At 36.5% G+C, this 20,390-nt stretch overlaps 1 protein-coding gene across 2 annotated transcripts in view; it reads left to right on the top strand.

Moving 5' to 3' along the window:
- The window catches only part of LOC106142103 (synaptotagmin-7), a 70,955-nt gene that overhangs the window by 24,524 nt on the left and 26,041 nt on the right, over window positions 1-20,390 (top strand). For both annotated transcript variants that reach the window (XR_009657487.1, XM_060952970.1), the window contains exons 3-4: window positions 17,377-17,388; window positions 18,536-18,692. Coding sequence is in view for 1 of the 2 variants with exons in the window: in XM_060952970.1 (XP_060808953.1) it covers window positions 17,377-17,388; window positions 18,536-18,692 (169 nt within the window). In the remaining variant the exon portion in view is untranslated. The remainder of the gene's footprint in view (window positions 1-17,376; window positions 17,389-18,535; window positions 18,693-20,390) is intronic.

The raw sequence follows: 20,390 nt of genomic DNA, 5'->3' as shown, positions 1-20,390 counted from the left end.
GCTGAACGTAGCCTATCAGTCTTTTCGAGACTCTGTCTACCACGCAATGGATATAGACGTGATTATATGTATGTATGAATTGGACGTGAGCCTTGTATACAATATGTTTCATGTAGTAGTGCGTCTGTCTGTGACACAGTAGGTCCCGGAGTCGAATCCCGGCCCGGCCAGGCCATGATGAAAACTTTTTCTACTGGCCTGGGTCTTGGATGTTTATCTTTATATATATATATATATTATTATAAAATATAGTATCTTTGAGTTAATATCTCGTAACATAAGTTTTGAACTTACTCCGAGGCTAACTCATATAAATGTAATTTGTCATGCTTTGGGATTCTTCTTATAGGCGATGGGCTAGCAACCTGTCACTATTTGAATCTCAATTATTTTATTAAGCCTTACAGCTAAACGTGGCCTGTCAGTCTTTCAAGACTGCCAGCTCTGTCAGAACTGCAATTCCCTTAGACGTGATCCATCCAATACAGTTTAGGTTCTCCTGCAAAGGTTGCGGAGGTCAGATAGGAGTAAAAACCTGACTCACAATCAGGATACATGGCATGACCCAGGCTCCTCTCCAGAGTGGTGAGGATGCAACCGGGACTAAAGCCAGGAGGAAGAAGGCAAATATCGAAAGTCCATTCATTCGTCCATTGACGGCCTCTGTGGCGCAGCGGTAGTGCGCTCGTCTGTGACACCGGAGGTCCCGGGTTAGAATCCCGGCCAGGGCATGATGAGAAAAGAACTTTTTCTGATTGGCCTGGATCTTGGATGTTTATCTATATAAGTATTTATTATAAAATATAGTATCGTTGAGTTAGTATCTCGTAACACAAGTCTCGAACTTAATTCGAGGCTAACTCAATCTGTGTAATTTGACCCGTATATATTTATTTATTATCCAACTGAGCTCTCATCTGTACTCTATATATTTTATAATAAAATGCTCCTTATGTTTCGGGTCTTAGTAATTGTGTTTTGGTGTTATTTATGTTATGTCGGTTGTTAAGTATGTCTGTTACTTAGAGGTACCATCCATCTATCCATATAATCACCTCTATATCCCTTGCGGGGTAGACAGAGCCAGAAATCTTAAAAGGCTGACAGGCCATGTTTATCTGTTTGGCCAAATGATAGAATTGATATTCAAATAGTGACAGCTAGCCCAACGCCTAAAAGAAGAATCCCAAGTTATAAGCCTGTAGCGGGAGCAATGATTCGGCTCGACCGCCACCAAAGGGAAGATCTTCCGTCAGGCTAGGTGTTATGCCTGGGGAACCGCGCGACAGACGATGTTGGAGGTTGTATATATAGCTCCAATCCGTGAAATCTCTGAAATCGCGATTTGGGTTCTTCGCTGCTATTGGCTGAGCACGTCGATTTCTTCGAGATGATTGACAGTTGTTGTGTGATTTGATGTTGTGGCGAGTGGCGTAGAGATGGCGCCACAAGCCTATCACTTAGTCGCGTTTTATGACATCCATGGGAAAGTGATGGAGTGGTCCTATTCCTTTTTTCATTGGTGCCGGGAACCACACGGCACACGGCTTAGAGATAAACAGATTACATAACCCAGAACAATAACCCCAAGTTTACACTAGCCTTTCCCTTAGCCGCCTTTTACGACATTTTATGGAATGGTGCTGCTATTCTACAGTGCCGAGAACCCCACGGCATAAAAGCGATAGTAACAGATGTATCCCATCACCATCCATGGCTACCGGTGATCGATATGATATCGGTGATGATAACTAAAGGTTACCTTTAGTTCACCGATTCATGTTCAGAGCGCACTGCTCTGCGTTTGCACTCCTGCGCACCATTTCTTGACTCCCTACAAAATCTTAATAGTGCCTATGTATTAGGTCTGTAAACTGTTGTAAGTTAAGCTATAGTGACAGTAAAAATAACTATTCCTTTTTTTCTATTTTCAGGTAAGTTAATGTCATCGTGGAGTTTTTTTGGGGTTTGTACGTAGCCCTCATTTCAATTGAGAAATATCATCAAATACCTAAGTATACAGGGATCGTGGCAAGTGCCGTGTGGTTCCCGGCACCAATAGAAAAAAGAATAGGACCACTCCATCTCTCTCCCATGGATGTCGTAAAAGGCGACTAAGGGGTAGGCTTATAAACTTGGGATTCTTCATTTAGGCGATGGGCTAGCAACCTGTCACTATTTTAATCTCAATTCTATCATAAAGCCAAACAGCTGAATGTGGCCTATAAGTCTTTTCAAGACTGTCGGCTCTGTCTACCCTGCAAGGGATATAGACGTAATTATATGTTTGTATGGATCGTGGCAAGTGGAAGGATGTAGTGTTTGCCTACCCCTCCGGGAAAGAGGCGTGATTTTATGTATGTAGTACATTAATTCATCTCTGCATATTTCATAATACCTTATACAAAGATCGTGGCAAGTGGAAATCTCTGCCTACCCCTTCGGGAAAGAGGCGTGATTTCGATGTATGAGTATTTGTATATATCTACCAATCTCACTAGATCAATATTCTCAGCTATACTAATATTACAAATCTGAAAAGTTTGTTTGTTTGAACGCGCTAATCTTAGGAACTACTGCTTCAAATTGAAAAATTCTTTTTGTGTTGAATATACCATTTATCGAGGAAGGCTTAAAGCTTCACGCTGCAACTATTAGGAGCAAAGATATAATGGAAAATGTGAAAAAAACTGGGGAAATTATTCATCCTTGAGGGCTTGAGGACTATTTCACGCGGAAGAAGTCGCGGGCACAGCTAGTGACATAATCCTTCAACCTATAACCTCCTCCAAAAAGCAGCTATCTTAAACACATGCCGTATTGTAAGGAAGTTCTTGCAGACAGACTCTCAAACTATCCCTCGTACATCAATCACATTCACAACCCCACATTCTAATCCCACACAACATTCACAGAACCTTTCCAGCGAATATTCCACCCTACAAACACCCCAACAAATACCAAGAACCGATAACATTAACGAAGTAAGAGTAAATATAGATAATGACCTCCCTGATATACACTTGGCTTAGGCCCGTGTATAACAGTACACCGGTTTTTTTCAAAAAGAAAACCGAGAAAAGGAAATGATAAAAATAATAATAATAATAATAAAATAATTTATTTCAGATTTTGCATCCATATTATGTTAGTAAAAATTAATTTTAACTTATTCTAGGGTTAGTAACAATTCATTTAAATTGAATATTATATAATTAAGTAACACAATTGGCTTCCAATGATATTCCTGTACTATAGACATTGGTAGCTAGTAGCAGGAGCAAGAAGCTGTATCCAGCGGCAAAACAATGGTGAGTCCCATCGGTCAGCCAACACGCTCAGGAAATGAAATAATGAAACAAAACACTCCATTTAAGCGTTGTGGGTTAAAAAGCGACGCTTCGCTTCAACCATTTACAAAAACAAAGCCTGTTATGTAGCTGTTATGGCTCGTGATAAGCAAAATACGTCATTGTTGTATTAAAAAATGGCTTTTTCATGAACTTGAGTGAACGTTTTTGTCAGTTTTCGTATTAAGTACTTTGGAAATTTTAAGAATAATAAATGATCGAGCCTTTTTTATAGCGTACCTGTTGACTTAGATATTTAAAAAAATATAAATTTGGCGTCGCGCGCGCCGTTCTATGTGGCCAGTCCCAAACAGTATAGTCTAAAAATCAAACCTATATTACACATATATATTTTATATGTATATCTAGAATATAAGATACAAATAAACCTATATTTTAGATATACAATTATGCCGTGTGGTTCCCGGCACCAATATAAAAAAAAGAATAGGACCTCTCCATTTCTTTCGACGACTAAGGGATAGGCTTACAAACTTGGTATTCTTTTTTAGGCGATGGACTAGCAACCTGTCACTATTTGAATCTCTCAATCCTATCATTAAGCCAAATAGCTGAACGTGGCCATTCAGTCTTGTCAAGACTGTTGGCTGTGTCTACCCCGCAAGGGGTATGTATGTACATATATATTTTTAGAGCGTCAGTGGTCGAATGGATAATGTGCCTGGTTAAAATGCGTGTGGCCAAAAAGGCCCGGCTTCGAATCCCACTCCGGCCATGTACCAATGACTATTTTCGAAGTTATATACATTAGTTTGAATACTAACCGATGCTCTTACAGTGAGAGGGAAAACATCGTGAGGAAACCTGCACATTGATCACACTGGATGTGTAACCATGATCGATCCTATACGGGTTAGGTTTACCTGCAAAGATTGCGGGGGTTAAATGGGTGTTAGTGTAAAAACGTAAAGTAATGGTGGGTTAGTGTAAAAACCTGACTCAACCAATTCCTGGTCCATGGTCAAAGGTATACCCCGGGCTCCTCTCCAGACAGGTGAGAATGCAACCGGGACTAAAGCCAGGAGGAAGAAGACATACTCTAAGATAGCGATAACACGATCATATCATATCATATCGTTGAGTTGACATTATTTATCAGATTTTTTTTAATCCGTGTGGTTCCCGGCACTAATAGAAAAAATAATAATACCACTCCATATTTTTCCCATGGATGTCGTAAAAGGCGACTAAGGGATAGGCTTATACATTTGGCATTCCTCTTTAGGCGAGGGGCTAGTAACCTGTCTCTATTTGAATCTCGATTCTATCATTAAGCCAAACTGCTGAACCTGGCGTATCAGTCTTTTCAAGACTGTTGGCTCTGTATTTCCAGCAAGGGATATAGACGTGTCTATATTATATGCATGTATGTATATATTTTTTATTACGTTTTCTTCACTCGCAGACATAACACCCCTCTTTTGTCGTCGGTTGAAACACAAAGACGGTCTATAACAATAGCTTGACCAAGTACTATACATAATGAATAGGTCTGTCCGTCTATTTATAACTAGTGGGGTGGCCTGTATAGGATGAAAGATAAGTAGTTCTATTGTTTATGAGAAAACATGCCTATGATTTTTCACAGGCTTACGAGTATTTTCTCTTGGATTCGGAGAAGCGTGTGGTTCCCAGCACTTTAAAATAGGATTATTAAAAATCTCTTTCCCGTGGATAGCGTAAATTACATATATACGTACATATTGTCACGTCTATATACATTGCGGCGTAGACATAGCCAACAGTCTTGACTGACAGGCCTAGTTCAGCTTTTATTGGTGCCGTGTAGTTCCCGGATACAATATATTTGTTGAAAAGTTGGAAAGAAGATGATATATGGGTGATTCTACGTTAAGAGGGACAAGAGGCGGCAACATTAAAAAATCATACATTATTTGAAAATTTGAAGGAAATGACAATAATAAATTATAGTAAATAACAAATACTATGATACCACTTAATTGCAATGTCTAAATTGGCTTAGTTTGGGTATAATTGCATGTTAACCGATAAAAAAGTATCTACCCTGGCCTGTCTCTTTACTATTCTGTAACAGAGTTTTTGAAATTTAATACATTTCTTATATATCCTGTTCTGAGCTTTATTTATTTTAAAAAGATGCGTAATCAATCATTTTGAATACTTAAATCAACTCAAAAATAAACATAATTTCTATTTTTAAAAATAACGCAAGTTTTGTCCCTCGTATTTTATGTCTCCTCCCCTGGACATTTTTGGTCCTTTTAAAAATGGCGTTAAAGTGCGAAGGGGTAGCAAATTTAAGTCTTGGCGCATTTGTTTCAAAGTAAAGTTAGCTACAAACGTCGTCCGAGCGAATCGCGTGCCCTCATTGGCGGATAGTCCGACCACGCCACTCGTCTCACGCGGATGTGTCAGTCAGTGCCGTCTCTCCACTGGTAAGTTTTATTGAATTGTTATTCATACTTAAAGTTTGTTTGTTTTTGCGTAACAGTACATACTTTTCTGATAGTATCCTTTTTTCAATGAAAACGTCTCTACCCTGCCATATTTCCCCTGCCTCATGAAATGCCAGGGTAGAGACCTTACTTCCAGGGTAAATACGGAAGTACCATATCAGTCCTTTCTTAGTATTGTACATATTTATCATTCGTAAAAGAGTAATTTGTTAACATAAATAGGTTTTTTTTTTAATTTGAGTCATGGTGTACGTTACTTCTACACTATGTAGTAGTTTTATATTCGGAGTTTTATTTTATAACGCTATTTTGCTGCCTATTTGGGCAGGCTTGACTTAAAATAATTATGTGTGTGGCTATAAAATACCCATATTTAATATCTTTAAACTGTAACTTCTCTTTATTTTAGATCATGGCTCCCCGAAAAAATCTTATTCGTGAGGAATGTTCAGAAAAGAAGCTGGTCACAGCAAGGGAGCTCCTGATGAAGTAGTTGCGACGTGCAAAAGAACTGCGGATAGAATTGTTGGAGCTGGGATGATGAGATTTGGAAGCTTTCTCAGGTACCATGAAGGTCCATCAAGTAACTAATAAATAAATATATACGAGACAAATAACACAGATTGAGTTAGCCTCGAAGTAAGTTCGAAACTTGTGTTACGAGATACTAACTCAACAATACTATATTTTAAAATAAATACTTATATAGATAAACATCCAAGACCCAGGCCAATCAAAAAAAGTTCTTTTCTCATCATGCCCTCGCCGGGATTCGAATCCGGGACCTCTGGGGTCGCAGACAAGCGTACTACCGCTGCGCTACAGAGACCGTCAAATCCATATTTATAAACTTATACAAGTAATTTCTACCCAACCGCTTAACGATGAAGAGCTTGAGTTGCTTCTGCAATCCTGAGGCCTGCGATCACTTTGTGCTTGGTACCATGGAATTTGCAACAAAGAATACGAGACGGCGCCTTAATGTTGACAATGTCTATGGGTCTGAATCTGACGACGAGCCCTTAATCAACTACAGACTGTCAAAACAGCTACAAACATCTTCTCTGCCTTTTGCCACTGTTTCCGAATATGCAAGCCAACTGGAACCTTCAACTTCTGGTTTAAACAATAAATTCAATAATGGCGATTTTGTCTTGGTGAGAATTTTACATAAAGACACAGAATATCGATACGTAGTTATGTGCACAGGGATTGAAGAAGATAATGAAGAACAAGTAATATTCTGTAAAATTTGTGACAACACTGGTAAAAATTTCATGATTGATGACAACAACGTTTCTTTCATCTCATGGGATCAGATTATAGAAAAGATACCAACCCCCAACATAAAAATGAAAGGGCAGCGTATTTATTATGAGTTTCACCAAAGTATTAACGTATTTGAAAAGCCATGATCTCATTTGTTATCTTTTTATTTTATTCATTTAAATGGAAGTTCCAATTTATGTTTATGATTTAACAGAGTATTCATGCTTTATATTCTTATATCACATCGCATTACATGCAACTTATGTGCCATTAAATAAATTTAAGTATTTTCTTTAAGAACTAATAGAAAAAAATACTGTGATTTTTGTTAGTAGATACTAAGTTATTTAGTTTTTTATGTCCTAATAATTAAAGTAACATTAAAAGACTGTATTGAAATTAAGTCTGTTCTTATAGTTGTAAACTATTACAAAAAGTTAAATATTAAAGCTGATTCTTATGAAGAATTTTTTTTTCTTTCAATGTATATTTCCCCTGTAAGGTAAAGTATCCTACCCTGGCCTTCATGTATCTACCCTGGATCCTGTATCTCCCCTGGTACGTAAAAACTCTTGTAAAAATAGATAAACTAACTGGCCATCTTCAACAAGTATACAAAATATCTGTTTACATAATTCTTTATTGGAAAAATATGTTATTTCAAATATTTATATCGTGCCACTCTTCTTAATATCAGATGCTCCTTTAACGTAGAATGACCCATATATAAGATATAAAATAATGATGTATGTAATGTGCCGTGTGGTTCCCGTAATAGGCTTATAAACTTGAGATTCTTCTTTTAGGCGATGGGCTAGCAACCCGTCACTATTTGAATCTCAATTCTATCATTAAGCCAAACAGCTGAATGTGGCCTATCAGTCTTTTCAAGACTGTTGGCTCTGTCTACCCCGTAAGGGATAAAGACGTGATTATATGTATGTATGTATGTATGTAATCCGTAATCGTCGAATATGCACGAAAAGAGTAATGAGTGTAGAGGAAGCGGGGGAGGTCTGAAAGGATCGTAGATCGTAACGTGACCATTCAGCATTTTCAAGACTGTTGGCTCTGTCTACCCCGAAAGGGATATAGACGTGACCATATGTATGTATGTATATAACAATAATACAGGAAAAAAACACTCTTTGAGCTATAATGAAACGGCTCGATACAGCTGGAAACAAAAGCTTTCCGCAGCTGTTACGTAATTTAAAGTCGCAAAAGCTTCGAAGCTTTTTTTAATCTTCACTACGATGAGGCGTTTTGTTTCAAAAAGAATTTGTTTGTTGTTAATTATACTTGGTTGTCGTGTGGTTTTCTGCACTTAAGAATAGATAAACAACACTATCTTTCACATGGATGTCGTAAAAGGTGACTAGGGGAATGGCTAATACTAAGGGAATATACTTGGGGTTCTTCTCTTTTAGGCGATGGGCTAGCAACCTTTTCCTATTTAAAGTTCAATTCCTTCAGCTTCAGCTTTCTAGCTATTACTGTTTATGAGATACATCCTGGTGACAGACACACGGACAGACAGACAGCGGAGGCTTAGCAATAGGGCAATGTTTTTATCTTTAAGGTGCGGACCTCAAAAACCAAAGTTAATAATTCTGAGAAATATCTTGAAAAAAGTCTCTTAAGTCTACGTTCATTTAGATCATTATTTGAACATTGTTCGCCATTTTTATTCATGACACAACCATAATATAAGCAAAAATATGGCTTCATATTTCATCCGGAAGACGGAGGTGCCCTCTAGGGGCGAAAAGGGAATATTTTTCTGAAGTGTTGACGCGAGTTGAAAGTATACTTATGTGTTAATCTCCCAAACCTCCAAGGTTTTCTCCACTGACATAAATTTAGCTAGATACAGCTAATTCATCTATCTGTATGAAAAGAAAATTTAGTTCTTTTAAAACACTTATCAAAAGACTGTATTCTGATACATCTAACAATTAAGTGTACTCATATTTATATGTAAGTCCATATGTATTTTATTAATGTATGTTTATCATTAATTATTATAAAAAAAATTGATTATTATAATGTATACACAAAGCTTTTTTATGTGCGCTGCCTTTTTGAGAATAGATTTTCCTTTATATATTGGTTGACTGGAACAAATCCCAATTGGGATAAGTTCGCCATTGTACATATTCTTCTAAATCCAATGACCGCTTATTAATTAATATGTTATTTTTCTTATTATGTGCAATAAAGAGTTTACAAACAAACAAAAGTCCGTGTGGTTCCCGGCATCTTGAAATAGGACCACTCCATCCATCTTCTCTCCATCTTTTGCATGGATGTCGTAGAAGGCGAAAGGAATAGTCTTATAAACTGCGGATTCTTCTTTTAGGCGGTGGGCTAGCAACCTGTCACTATTTGAATCTAAATTCCTTCAATTAAATGTGGCCCTTCAATTTCAGCCCTGTCTACCCTGTAAGGAATATAGACGTGATTAGTATGTGTGTATGAAAAGCTGAAAAGGACTTTCAAAGACAAAATTGAGAAGGTCTTAAATAGAAGATCCTGTAACTGCATAATTCAAACTCGACTAGAATCAAGATTGCCTATTATTCCCTAGGGATTACATGCTTGAGGGGCTCTGAAACATCTGTAGTATGGCTACAATTGAATCTTGAATAGGTAATATCTAACTCCTGAGGCTTGTGGCGTATCATAACACTCGCTTTTCTGAGCATTCGAGTAAAATCAATCTGGTTTGTTTAAGTCAATAGAGTTACTACCATAAACATAACATAATATAACATAATCACATCTATATCCCTTGCGGGGTAGACAGAGCCAACAGTCTTCTAAAGACTGAAAGGCCACGTTCTGCTGTTTGGCTTGATGATAGAATTTAGATTCAGATAGTAAGCGGTTGTTGTGCCGTTTGATTTCCGACACTCATAAAACAAAAAGTAGGACCGCTCCGTCTCATTTCCATAGATGTCGTAAAAGGCGACTAAGGGATAGACTTATAAACTTGACACTCTTAGGCGATGGGCTAGCAACCTGGAACTATTTGAATCTCAATTCTGCCATTATGCCAACTGATTCGAATGAAATTTGTTATGTACTCGTGTATAGTTAAAAACCTGCGTTCTAACATAGGTTCTTTTTTTTCGAAAATATTAAAATCAATAAATAATAAATAAATACATATATACGGGGCAAATTACACGGATTGAGTTAGCCTCAAAGTAAGTTCGAGACTTGTGTTACGAGATACTCACTCAACAATACTTTATTTTATAATAAATACTTATATACATAAACATCCAAGACCCAACCCATCAGAAAAAGTTCTTTTCTCATCATGCCTTGGCCGTGATGTGAACCCGGGACCTCCGATGTCACAGACAAGCGTACTACCGCTGCGCCACAGAGGCCGTCTAAATGCTATCCGTGCGATGCCGGGGCGTGGCGCTAGTGGTCTATAATATCAAATTGCCTCGGTCACTTGGAAAATTTATAACGGGTTTTTTACAAAATCTTTGAGATGGGTCGCCCCTTGCTTACCATACATCACGGCGACCCAACCTTCAATATATTAATGCGAGATTCATGTACATTTATGTCTTAGTATACCATTAGCTGTAAGATATTTTGTAAGGTGAGTTAAGGGATATATTTCATTTTTTTTTTATTTTTTCGGTCTTCCCCTATTTCTTAAACCTTTCACTTCCATATTTAAGGACAAATTCAAATTTTAATTCATTATTATTGGATACTTCATATCGCTTAATAATTGTGAAAACTTTAGTTAGTATCACGTAACACAAGTTTCGAACTTACTTCGAGACTAATTCAATCTGTGTAATTTGTCCGGTACATATTTATTATTTATTTATTAAGTCACTCGTTTGAACAACAATACGTTCACATGTTGCCATTTAAAGTTTCATTTTCATTCATGTTTTTTTAATGTAAGTAGACAATGTGCATTCGTCCGCGATTTAGATTTAAAATATTTGTAAATTGACGTCCGGTGAAAATGCTGCAGTGTAGTTTGTTCCGCCGCTTCTTCTACACATGCGCTTTGGAAGCGGCAGTAAGTGATGTGACGTCAATAAGTGATACCTTGTATCCAATTTTGAAACTAATCTATTCTATTCTATTGTAAAGTTTAAAAAAAAATTCCTTTTCACCCACCTTCTTACAACTTTGGCGTTATTAATAAAATGTTTCCGCCCCAATTTTCAATTAACGGTGTTTCCAACTCGCCCAGACAATAAATAACCGCCATTTTTTAAGATAGCCGCTTTAATTGACAGCCGTGACGTTTTTCGGGAATTAATCATAACGTCCAAGAATTTTTTATGAGGAAAATATAGGCTAGAAACTGCTATTGTTATGAATAACAATAATTTAGTCGCAAAAGTATGTCCGCGTTTAGCGAATAATCCCGTTAAATTCTTTTTCTGTTTATTGCATCATCATGGGTTATCTACTGAATTGATCTCCTTGAAATATCTCGTATATATAATTAAGAGTATGGATAAATACATAGGGGTAGATTTCATCTAGATAAAAACTATAGTTCCCGTGGAATTTGCGAAATACCTATATTCTTTGTAGGTGGCGCTAAATTCGTCGATTTTATTTTAGTGGCGTTTAATTCTTTGAGTTTTATACATAGATACATAAAATCACGTCTATATCCCCTGCGGGGTAAACAGAGCCAACAGTCTTGAAAAGACTGGTAGGCTTCATTCAGCTGTTTGTCTCAATGATAGAATTGAGATTCAAATAGGTTGCTAGCCCATCGCCTAAAATCATCCCTAGTTCATAAGCATATCCCTTAGTCGCCTTTTACGACATCGATGGTTAAGAGATGGAGTGGTCCTATTCTATTTTCCAGTGCCGGGAACCACACGGCAAATTCGTTTAATAAGTGTTGCTAATTTCGTCGTTTTTGCGTAGATGGCGTTAGATTTGTCGCTTTTTAGAGATGGCGCGAAATTCACTATACTAGTATGAATGTATGTATGCATGAAATGTTAGCATTAATCTACTGGCTAGACATGCTGCTTTTAGTTTAAATTGAAAACATTAAAGTTTTTCCATTTGAAGTTACGATCGTGGATACGTCAAATGCAAAAACTTTAATATGTCTAGCCAAAAAGTAGGTAGGTATAATATGTGCAGTGTGGTTCCCGGCACCAATACAAAAAAGAAAAGGACCAGTCCATCTCTTTTCTATGGATGTCGTAAAAGGCGATTAAGGGATAGGCTTACAAACTTGGGATTATTTTTTTTAGGCGATGGGCTAGCAACCTGTTACTATTTGAATCTCAATTCTATCATTTAGCCATATAGCTGAACGTGGCCGACCAGTTATTTCAACACTGCTGGCTCTGTCTACCCGACAAGGAATGTAGACGTGACCATATGTACATGTATTTTGTAAATGTACATGTTTACCGAAAATAATGGCTCACATTTGGCAAATTTTGCGACAAACATTTGCAACCAACGTGCGTCTTAAACAAGAACATACCTACATAGTTACATGACTCATAACTCCGCAATTAGGCAAAAAGGGCCATTACCCAAAGGACTTGTGTGTATTATGGTATGGCGCGCGAATGTGGAATGACATGTTTCAAGGCCGGGACACACTGTCGGCGAGCGAGCGAGCGAGCGAGCGAGCGAAACTTTAAAATTTTTTTATTCTTTAAGACCATAAAAATTATATTAACAACAAGCGTTAAAGAATTGGACCACTTCATATCTTTCCCATAGATGTCGTGAGAGGCGACTGAGGAAAAGGCCAATGAATTTGGTTTCTTCTTGTTGGCGATAAGCTGGCAAGTGACTAGTAGCAACTTATTTAATCTCAATAGTTGAAAATTTAAAAATTAATACCAATCGAGCATAAGAAAATAAATGAAATTAGGTAGGTGCTTTTTTTAAGGAATTCAAACCACGAGTTAATTACCTATGTGTGTGCGTATTTATAATATGTGTGACAATATTTATAATACCTACCTAATATTATGAAATAATGTACTAATAATTACTTGTTCAAAAAACCCCTTGATTATGTGAAAAATCATTTTATGACATTAAATAATTTATAGATAAAAAATTGCGATTAGACAAAATTAATTGTTATTCTATACTGGACATTCCCTAACATAATTTTATTTAGTACATATTCGCATGCTGTATTATAATTTATTACCAGACGCCCTGTATGTGGGACGGAGGTAAAACTATGTTCGCTCGCTCGCTCGCTACGAGTGTGGCCTACCCCTTATGTTACATATCTCTATTTTTTTTGCGCAAATGTGAATAGGGTTTTTGACATTAAGTCTAATTTTCATCATCATGGCGTTCATCCCCGTTGTGTGCTCCCAGGGGAAGAGCCCGGGGTCCTCTTATGATAGTTCTTTATATCTAATAGTTCTAGATAGATAATAGAAAAATGGGATCAGTTTGCGAATTATTTGACCTGAAAGGGCAATGTGGTTCTTGGTGACTTGGACATTTGAATAATTTAATGATCGGTACAAACAATCATTCATATAATATATCTTTTGCGGGGTAGACACAGACAGCAGTCTTGAATATTACATACATAGATTCATATAATGACGTCTATATCCCTTGCAGGGTAGACAAAGCCAACAGGCTTGATAAGACTGATAGGCTACGTTCAGCATTTTGGCTTGATGATAGAAATGAGATTAAAATAGTTTAAAGACAGATTGCTAGTCAATCGCCTTTAAGATAATTTTATTATAGCAAATAAAAAAAGTTGATTCTGAATTATTATGTTAAACTATTCGAGCTTTAATTATATTATTAAACCATACAGCTGAACGTAGCGTTCCAGTCTTTCCGCGATTGTTTGCTCGTCTACCCCGCACGGTAGAGAGACGTGATTATATGTGTTTTTCAATTATTTTCACATCTGTTTCTAAATTTTAAACCAACAATTCGACCTCTATTTTCGGAATATTGTTTGCCAAACTAACTCGACTTAACGAGCCAAAATTTGATAGACTAATAGACAAGCGTTTCAACTTTGCGTTTTGGCGGCCATTTTGATTTGATTAGTTTTATAACTAACTGCCGCTCTAATTTATTTACATATATACATTAAGTCACGTCTTTTTCTCTTGCGGGGTAAACAGAGCCGACAGTCTTGAAAAACTAAAAGGCCACGTTCAGCTGTTTGGCTTAATGATGAAATTGAGGTTCAAATAATGAAAGGTTGCTAGCCCATCGCGTATAAGAAAAATTCCAAGTTTATAACTCTATCCTTTAGTCGCAAACAAAACAAAATGGCGATTAGAGCAAAGCACATCGGACCTTGACCTTTAAATAGACCTTTAAAACCACACTAACAAAATAACTCTGACCCTGTCTACCTCGCAAGAAATACGCCCGATTATTTTCATTCAATTTAGAGATTTTATACTAAAACTACACTCGTAATCCTATAACACAGAATCCATTAATTTTAGATCGAAACTTATTACTTACAATTTAAAATAAAACTTTAAGTTGGCGACATAAAGATGAGATTGCTTTGCGGGACTTTCCAATATGTAACTAAGTTTTGCTAGGTTAGACCAGTAAGCCTTTTTAATATGTTACTAGCGAATAGCGGCGGCCATTTTACCATTTCATGGGCGAAAAGATATAGGAACCTTCCTAAACATGTTGGTATTTTAAAATCCATACTTATATGATAAACTAGCTGTGCCCGAGATTTCGTCCGCGTGGAATCGTTATTTTGGAAGCCCTCAAGGATGAATAATTCTCCCCGTTTTTTTTCACATATTCCATTATTTCTTTGCTCCTTGTAGTTGCACCGTGATGTTATATAGCCTAAAGCCTTCCTCGATAAATGGTACATTCAACGCAAAAAGAATTTTTCAACTCGAACCAGTAGTTCCTGAGATTAGCGCGTTCAAACAAACAAACAAGTTTATTGACATTTTTCTGCGATGGGCTTGCAACCTGTCACTATTTTGATCGCAACACTTTCATTCGCAAGCCGAACAGCAAGATTTTCAAGATATTTGGCTCTGTCTACCCCATAAGGGATGTAGACGATATATAGATGTGACCATATGTACGTATGTATGTTGGCACTGTATACCCCACGGGCTAGCAACCTGTCACTATTTTCATCTCAACGCTTTCATTCGCAAGCCAAACAGCTAAACGTATGTAGCCTATCAGTCTTTTCAAGATTGTTGTACAATCAGTGATGATTGTTGTACAATCATTGATGATTGTGTAACAAGGGATGTAGACGTGAATATATGTATGTATGTATGTTTTAACTTTACAATGACAAGGATTAAATCGATGCCCCCGTCTAAATATAACATTGCTATTTATAAATGTGTGGTTCTACAAGGCTGAATGTATGTACGGAGTGTGTCTTTGTCTGTGTCCCCATTACGTCGCACGTCGTCTTCAGGAAATTGAACTGGAGTTGAAATGGCCGCTTATGGAATGTATAACATTGTATGTGATCGCTTCTTAGTTATTAACGTGGTCATAAAATGGGAAATTAAAAAGAATCCTTGTCTATGCCTAACCACGTAGAATGGCACGCGCGACGCCGTTATTATCGCGCTGTATATCGCGCTATATATAAAAACCATCGTGCTGTGCCGTGTGGTTCCCGGCACCAGTACAAAAAAGGAATAGGACCACTCCATCTTCTTCCCATGGATGTTGTAAAAGGCGACTAAGGGATAGGCTTACAAACTTTTGATTCTTTTTTTAAGGCGATGAGCTAGCAACCTGTCACTTTTTGAATTTAAATTCTATAATTCAAATAGCTGAACGTGGCCATTCAGTCTTTTCAAGACTGTTGGCTCTGTCTACCCCACAAGGGATATAGACGTGACCAATATGTATGTATGTAAAAACTATCGCTGATTCACTTTTTTAATATGACGTGAAACGCGAAAGCGATAGTTTTTCGCGAAATAAAAACGGCGTGGCGCGTGCCATGCATCAGATGCTGAAAGTATGTTTTAGGTCATTGAAAAGCAACTCTTGTCTTATCTCCGCCATCTTTAAAAGGAAAAAGTATAACCCATATTGGATCATGCAGTTGCCAGAATGTGCAGGTTTCCTCACGATGTTTTCCCTCATCGTAAAGGCATCAGAGGGATATGTGCGAGTTTTACTCGATCAAAGCGTCGAGCGAATTTGTATGCGATTTGGTCAGCGCCATCTAGTGGTAACAAGATGGTACTAATGCAACTCCATATAAATTCATGATTACTTGCTCGAAGCGTTTGATCAACCGACCAACTGTTTCTCTTCATATTGTAGAAATCAATTAAGGGATAAGCTTATAAACTTGGGATTCTTCTTTTTGGCGATAGGCTATCAACCTAGGTATTACTATTTGAATCTCTGAGCGAGGTCTATCTACGCCATCTCGGTCTACGCCGTAAGGGATAAAGACGTAATTATTTGTAAGTATGTACATAACTCGGAAAGGTGTCATTGACACTTCGATTTGAACCTGTTATCTCACTTTTTTGTCGGGTATCTTAACCGTTAGACTACTTTCGCTCTTTTATTATTTATTTAAAACTTTATTACACAAAAATGTACAAAAGGCGGACTTAATGCCGTTTGGCATCCTCTACCAGTCAACCAGCTGACTTTATTAATATGAATGGTATGGATACAAAATTCCAATTTTAGGGTAATGGTTTGAACGTGCCCAGGATTGGTCCCTTTTTATTTAACGCTCGATTTCAGGGGATGACATCCCTCATCTAGGGGATACCCTAAACTGTGATTTACTTTTAACGGTTTTAGTTATTAACTAGGTATTTATTTAAAATGTCGGCCTCTGTGGAGCAGTGGTTATGCGCTTGCCTCTGAGTCATTAAGTCCTGGGTTTGATCCGCAGCTAATTATTTAAAATTATCTTTTTATGTAAGATATTTTTATTTGAATCTCAAATCTATTTTTAAGCTAAACAGGCTTTTCGAAACTATTGACTCTGTCTACCCCGTAAGGGAGAGAGACGTGACTGCATTCATTCATATTCATAATATGAATATTATCACGTCTATAGCCCTTGCGGGGTAGACCTACCAACCAAAAGATAATTATGACTATTATTAAGTGATGTTTGAAATGTCACATAATAATAATAAATAAATAATAATTTGAATTTGAGTTAACTAGTATAGCATAATACTAATTTCAAACTAACTTTGAGGCTATAGAATATTATAAACTAATTTATGCCTTTTTTTTCTTTTTCATGCTAATCTCTTCGGACACAGAGCGCAGCTTGAGTAAGTATAAAATTATATATATTCCTTATATTATTAGTACTATCATCATTCATAATATTATAAACTTGGGATTCCTCTTTTAGGCGATGGGCTAGCAACCTGTCACTATTTGAATCTCAATTCTGTCCCAAAGCCAAACAGCTGAGCGTGGCCTATCAGTCTTTTCAAGACTGTTGGCTCTGTCTACCCCGCTAGGGATATAGACGTGATCATATGTATGTATGTATTCATAATACTTTATATTGCCGTGTGGTATGCAGCACTTTAAAATAAAACCACTTCATATCTTTCTCATGGATGTCGTAAAAGGCGACTAAGGGACATGCTTTTAAACTTGGGATTTTTCTATTAGGCAATGGACTAGCAACCTATTTGAATCTCAATTCCATCATAAAGCCATACAACTGAACATTGCCTTTCAGTCTTTTCAAGACTTTTGAGTCTGTCTACCACGCAAGGGACATAGACGTGACTATTATAGTATAGGTACTTTAAAGTTCACTTTAGCGAACTTTTTTTATTCTATTTTGAATGAGAGCGAACTCCTTTCAAGTAATACATAAAAGCTGTTTAAAAAGAAAATATGATTATTCCCACGCGAACAAAGCCGGGAGCAAAAGCCTAACTATGTATTTAAAAAAATAACATCTTTCCGAGAAACGCATTATCATACATTAAATATTTATCTAACGAAATGAAACTAAAAAGGCTTAAAAGCACGTAATTGCTTCATGGTAAAAAAGCTTTTATTTATAAAAAGCTCACTTATTTCGTTTAATATTCGAAATTCAACTGAATTATTTGCAATGAACCTAGAAACATTTTGTGCAATCAAATGTTTTTGATAAAAGTTGATAAATGTATTTTCCTTTTTTAACTGACGTAAAAAATAAATTATTCAATTAAGGAGGGTAGTTAAAAAAAAAATTACACACATTTGGTGATATAAACATTGTGCAAACATATTTATTTAATATATTAAAAAAATTGTATCGCGTATTCCTTCTTTTAGCCATAGAGCTGAACGTGACCTTTAAGTATTTGTGAGACTTTTGGCTCTGTCTACCCCGTAAGGGATAAAGTCGTAATAATATATATATGTTTGATCAATAAGTATACAAATTTAAACATATAAAATCTCTACCAGGACCACCTCAACGAGCTCCCCGCAAGCCAAGTCTCCGGCGGGGAGCAGCGCAGGCGCAGCCGCCGGCGCGTCGACCGCTGCAGGGGAGCGCACGCCGACTGCGCAGAACAAACAGCTCCAGAATGTCAAGGGCCAGGAGCATCCGCCGCATCCATCTGTAAGTACTGCTGGTTGCAGAGGATAGGGTTTGAGTTAGGGTGTTTTAAGTTAAGGGGTTTAAAGTTAGGGAGTTTTAAGTTAAGGGGTTTAGAGTTAGGGAGTTTTAAGTTAGGAGGTTTGGAGTTAGGAAGTTTTAAGTGAGGGGATTTGGAGTTAGGAAGTTTTCATTTAAGGGATATGGCGTTAGGGAGTTTTAAGATAGGGGGTTCGGAGTCAGTGTGATACAAGAAGGTTCTACACAGAAAACATAATAATTCTTGACGTTCTGCTTTTTCTTATAATGCCGACTTAATTTGAACAAAGAGGGTTTCAAAGTTCCGAGAGTTCACTAATAAGGGTTAGGGGAACTCTTAGGAGATAGTGGTAACTGTAGAAGGTGAGTGTTCAGGGGATTGGAAGTTTATAGAATTTGCAGTCAAGAGAGATAAAGTTTAATAATTTTACAGTTAAGTGTATTTTATATTAACACAATCAATAGTTGTTTAAAAAATACATTTAGAAAAATCAGGATAGTTTAGAAAGATAGAGGAAATTCAAATAAGAAAAAGAAAAATGTCGTGGGCCTACTGTAAGAGTTTCTCTAAAAATAAGTAGTGCCCTTATACTAAATTTCTCTTTAGTTTAAGTTCTATTCTTACTTTTCCTTGAGATACATAAATATATAAATAAATAATGAGAGTTCAATATCAAGACAGTCGCTGCCAATTCCAAAATTGAGTTGCCACTGTCATAATTTAGGTTTCAACACAATATTTATCTTTAAAACAAGGAAATAAAGATATTTTCAAGTTTGACAGATCCTATTAAGGTAGCGTTCTGCATTATAATGGGGTAGATAATATCCGTCACAGCATTTCGTTAAAAATAGTCTATTTTGCTAAATGTTGAATGGTATTATGCAACGTAGGAAAATTAGTTGCTATTCAAATTAATACTGGACAAAACACAGTAAGTACGGAGATATAGCATTGTTGAAAATTGCAACAAAATGTCGGTGTAATGTAAGAGTATTATAGATTATATTAATGGCTGTTACGATGTTATTATAGCTTAGTATACGTGTACTTTTGAAGTTTTCAGGTTGTTCATTGGATTGTTATGTATTTGTTAACGTGTGATTTTTGTTTATTTGTTGTATGTGACGTCCATTGTTTCTAGAATAACAAATTCCATTAAACAGAGGTCTGGATAGTTGAATTTCATTTTATTTGTTAATACAGAAAGTACATCTTTAATTTGGTATTTCATTAACTAAATTTGTGCCACAATTTTTTTACTTGAGTTCTTTTTTTTAAATAAATGTCACAGATTTTTTTGCCTAAACAGCTGATCGACCGCCGCCATTTTGTTGGCATTATCACTCAGATCATGAACTTACGTTGTCTGCAAGGCCGATCAAGCATAAAAACGTATCAATACAAAATGCTTAATGTTACAAGCCATTGTCAAATGTGAAAAAAGCACGTTAGCTGGTCTTCTTTGAAGGCTGTATGATGTTCACGTGATTAAATAAAAAAATCATTTTATTACAGATACAGATACCTTTATAGAATTGGCTTTGCTAGGTTCATTCTATTTTATCCTACAATTTTATGATTTTTTTCTACCAATATGTTTATTTTTTTTAATTAAAAAAAATTGTCATTTGATCTAAGGCCCCTGTTTAGTTATCTAATAGTAACAAGACTTGAGAGTT

Source organism: Amyelois transitella, chromosome 30 (assembly GCF_032362555.1).
Source record: "Amyelois transitella isolate CPQ chromosome 30, ilAmyTran1.1, whole genome shotgun sequence".
In the NCBI taxonomy this organism is placed as follows: domain Eukaryota; kingdom Metazoa; phylum Arthropoda; class Insecta; order Lepidoptera; family Pyralidae; genus Amyelois; species Amyelois transitella.
The sequence above is the reverse complement of the archived record's forward strand: the minus strand, read 5'-3'. Positions and strand labels throughout refer to the sequence as shown.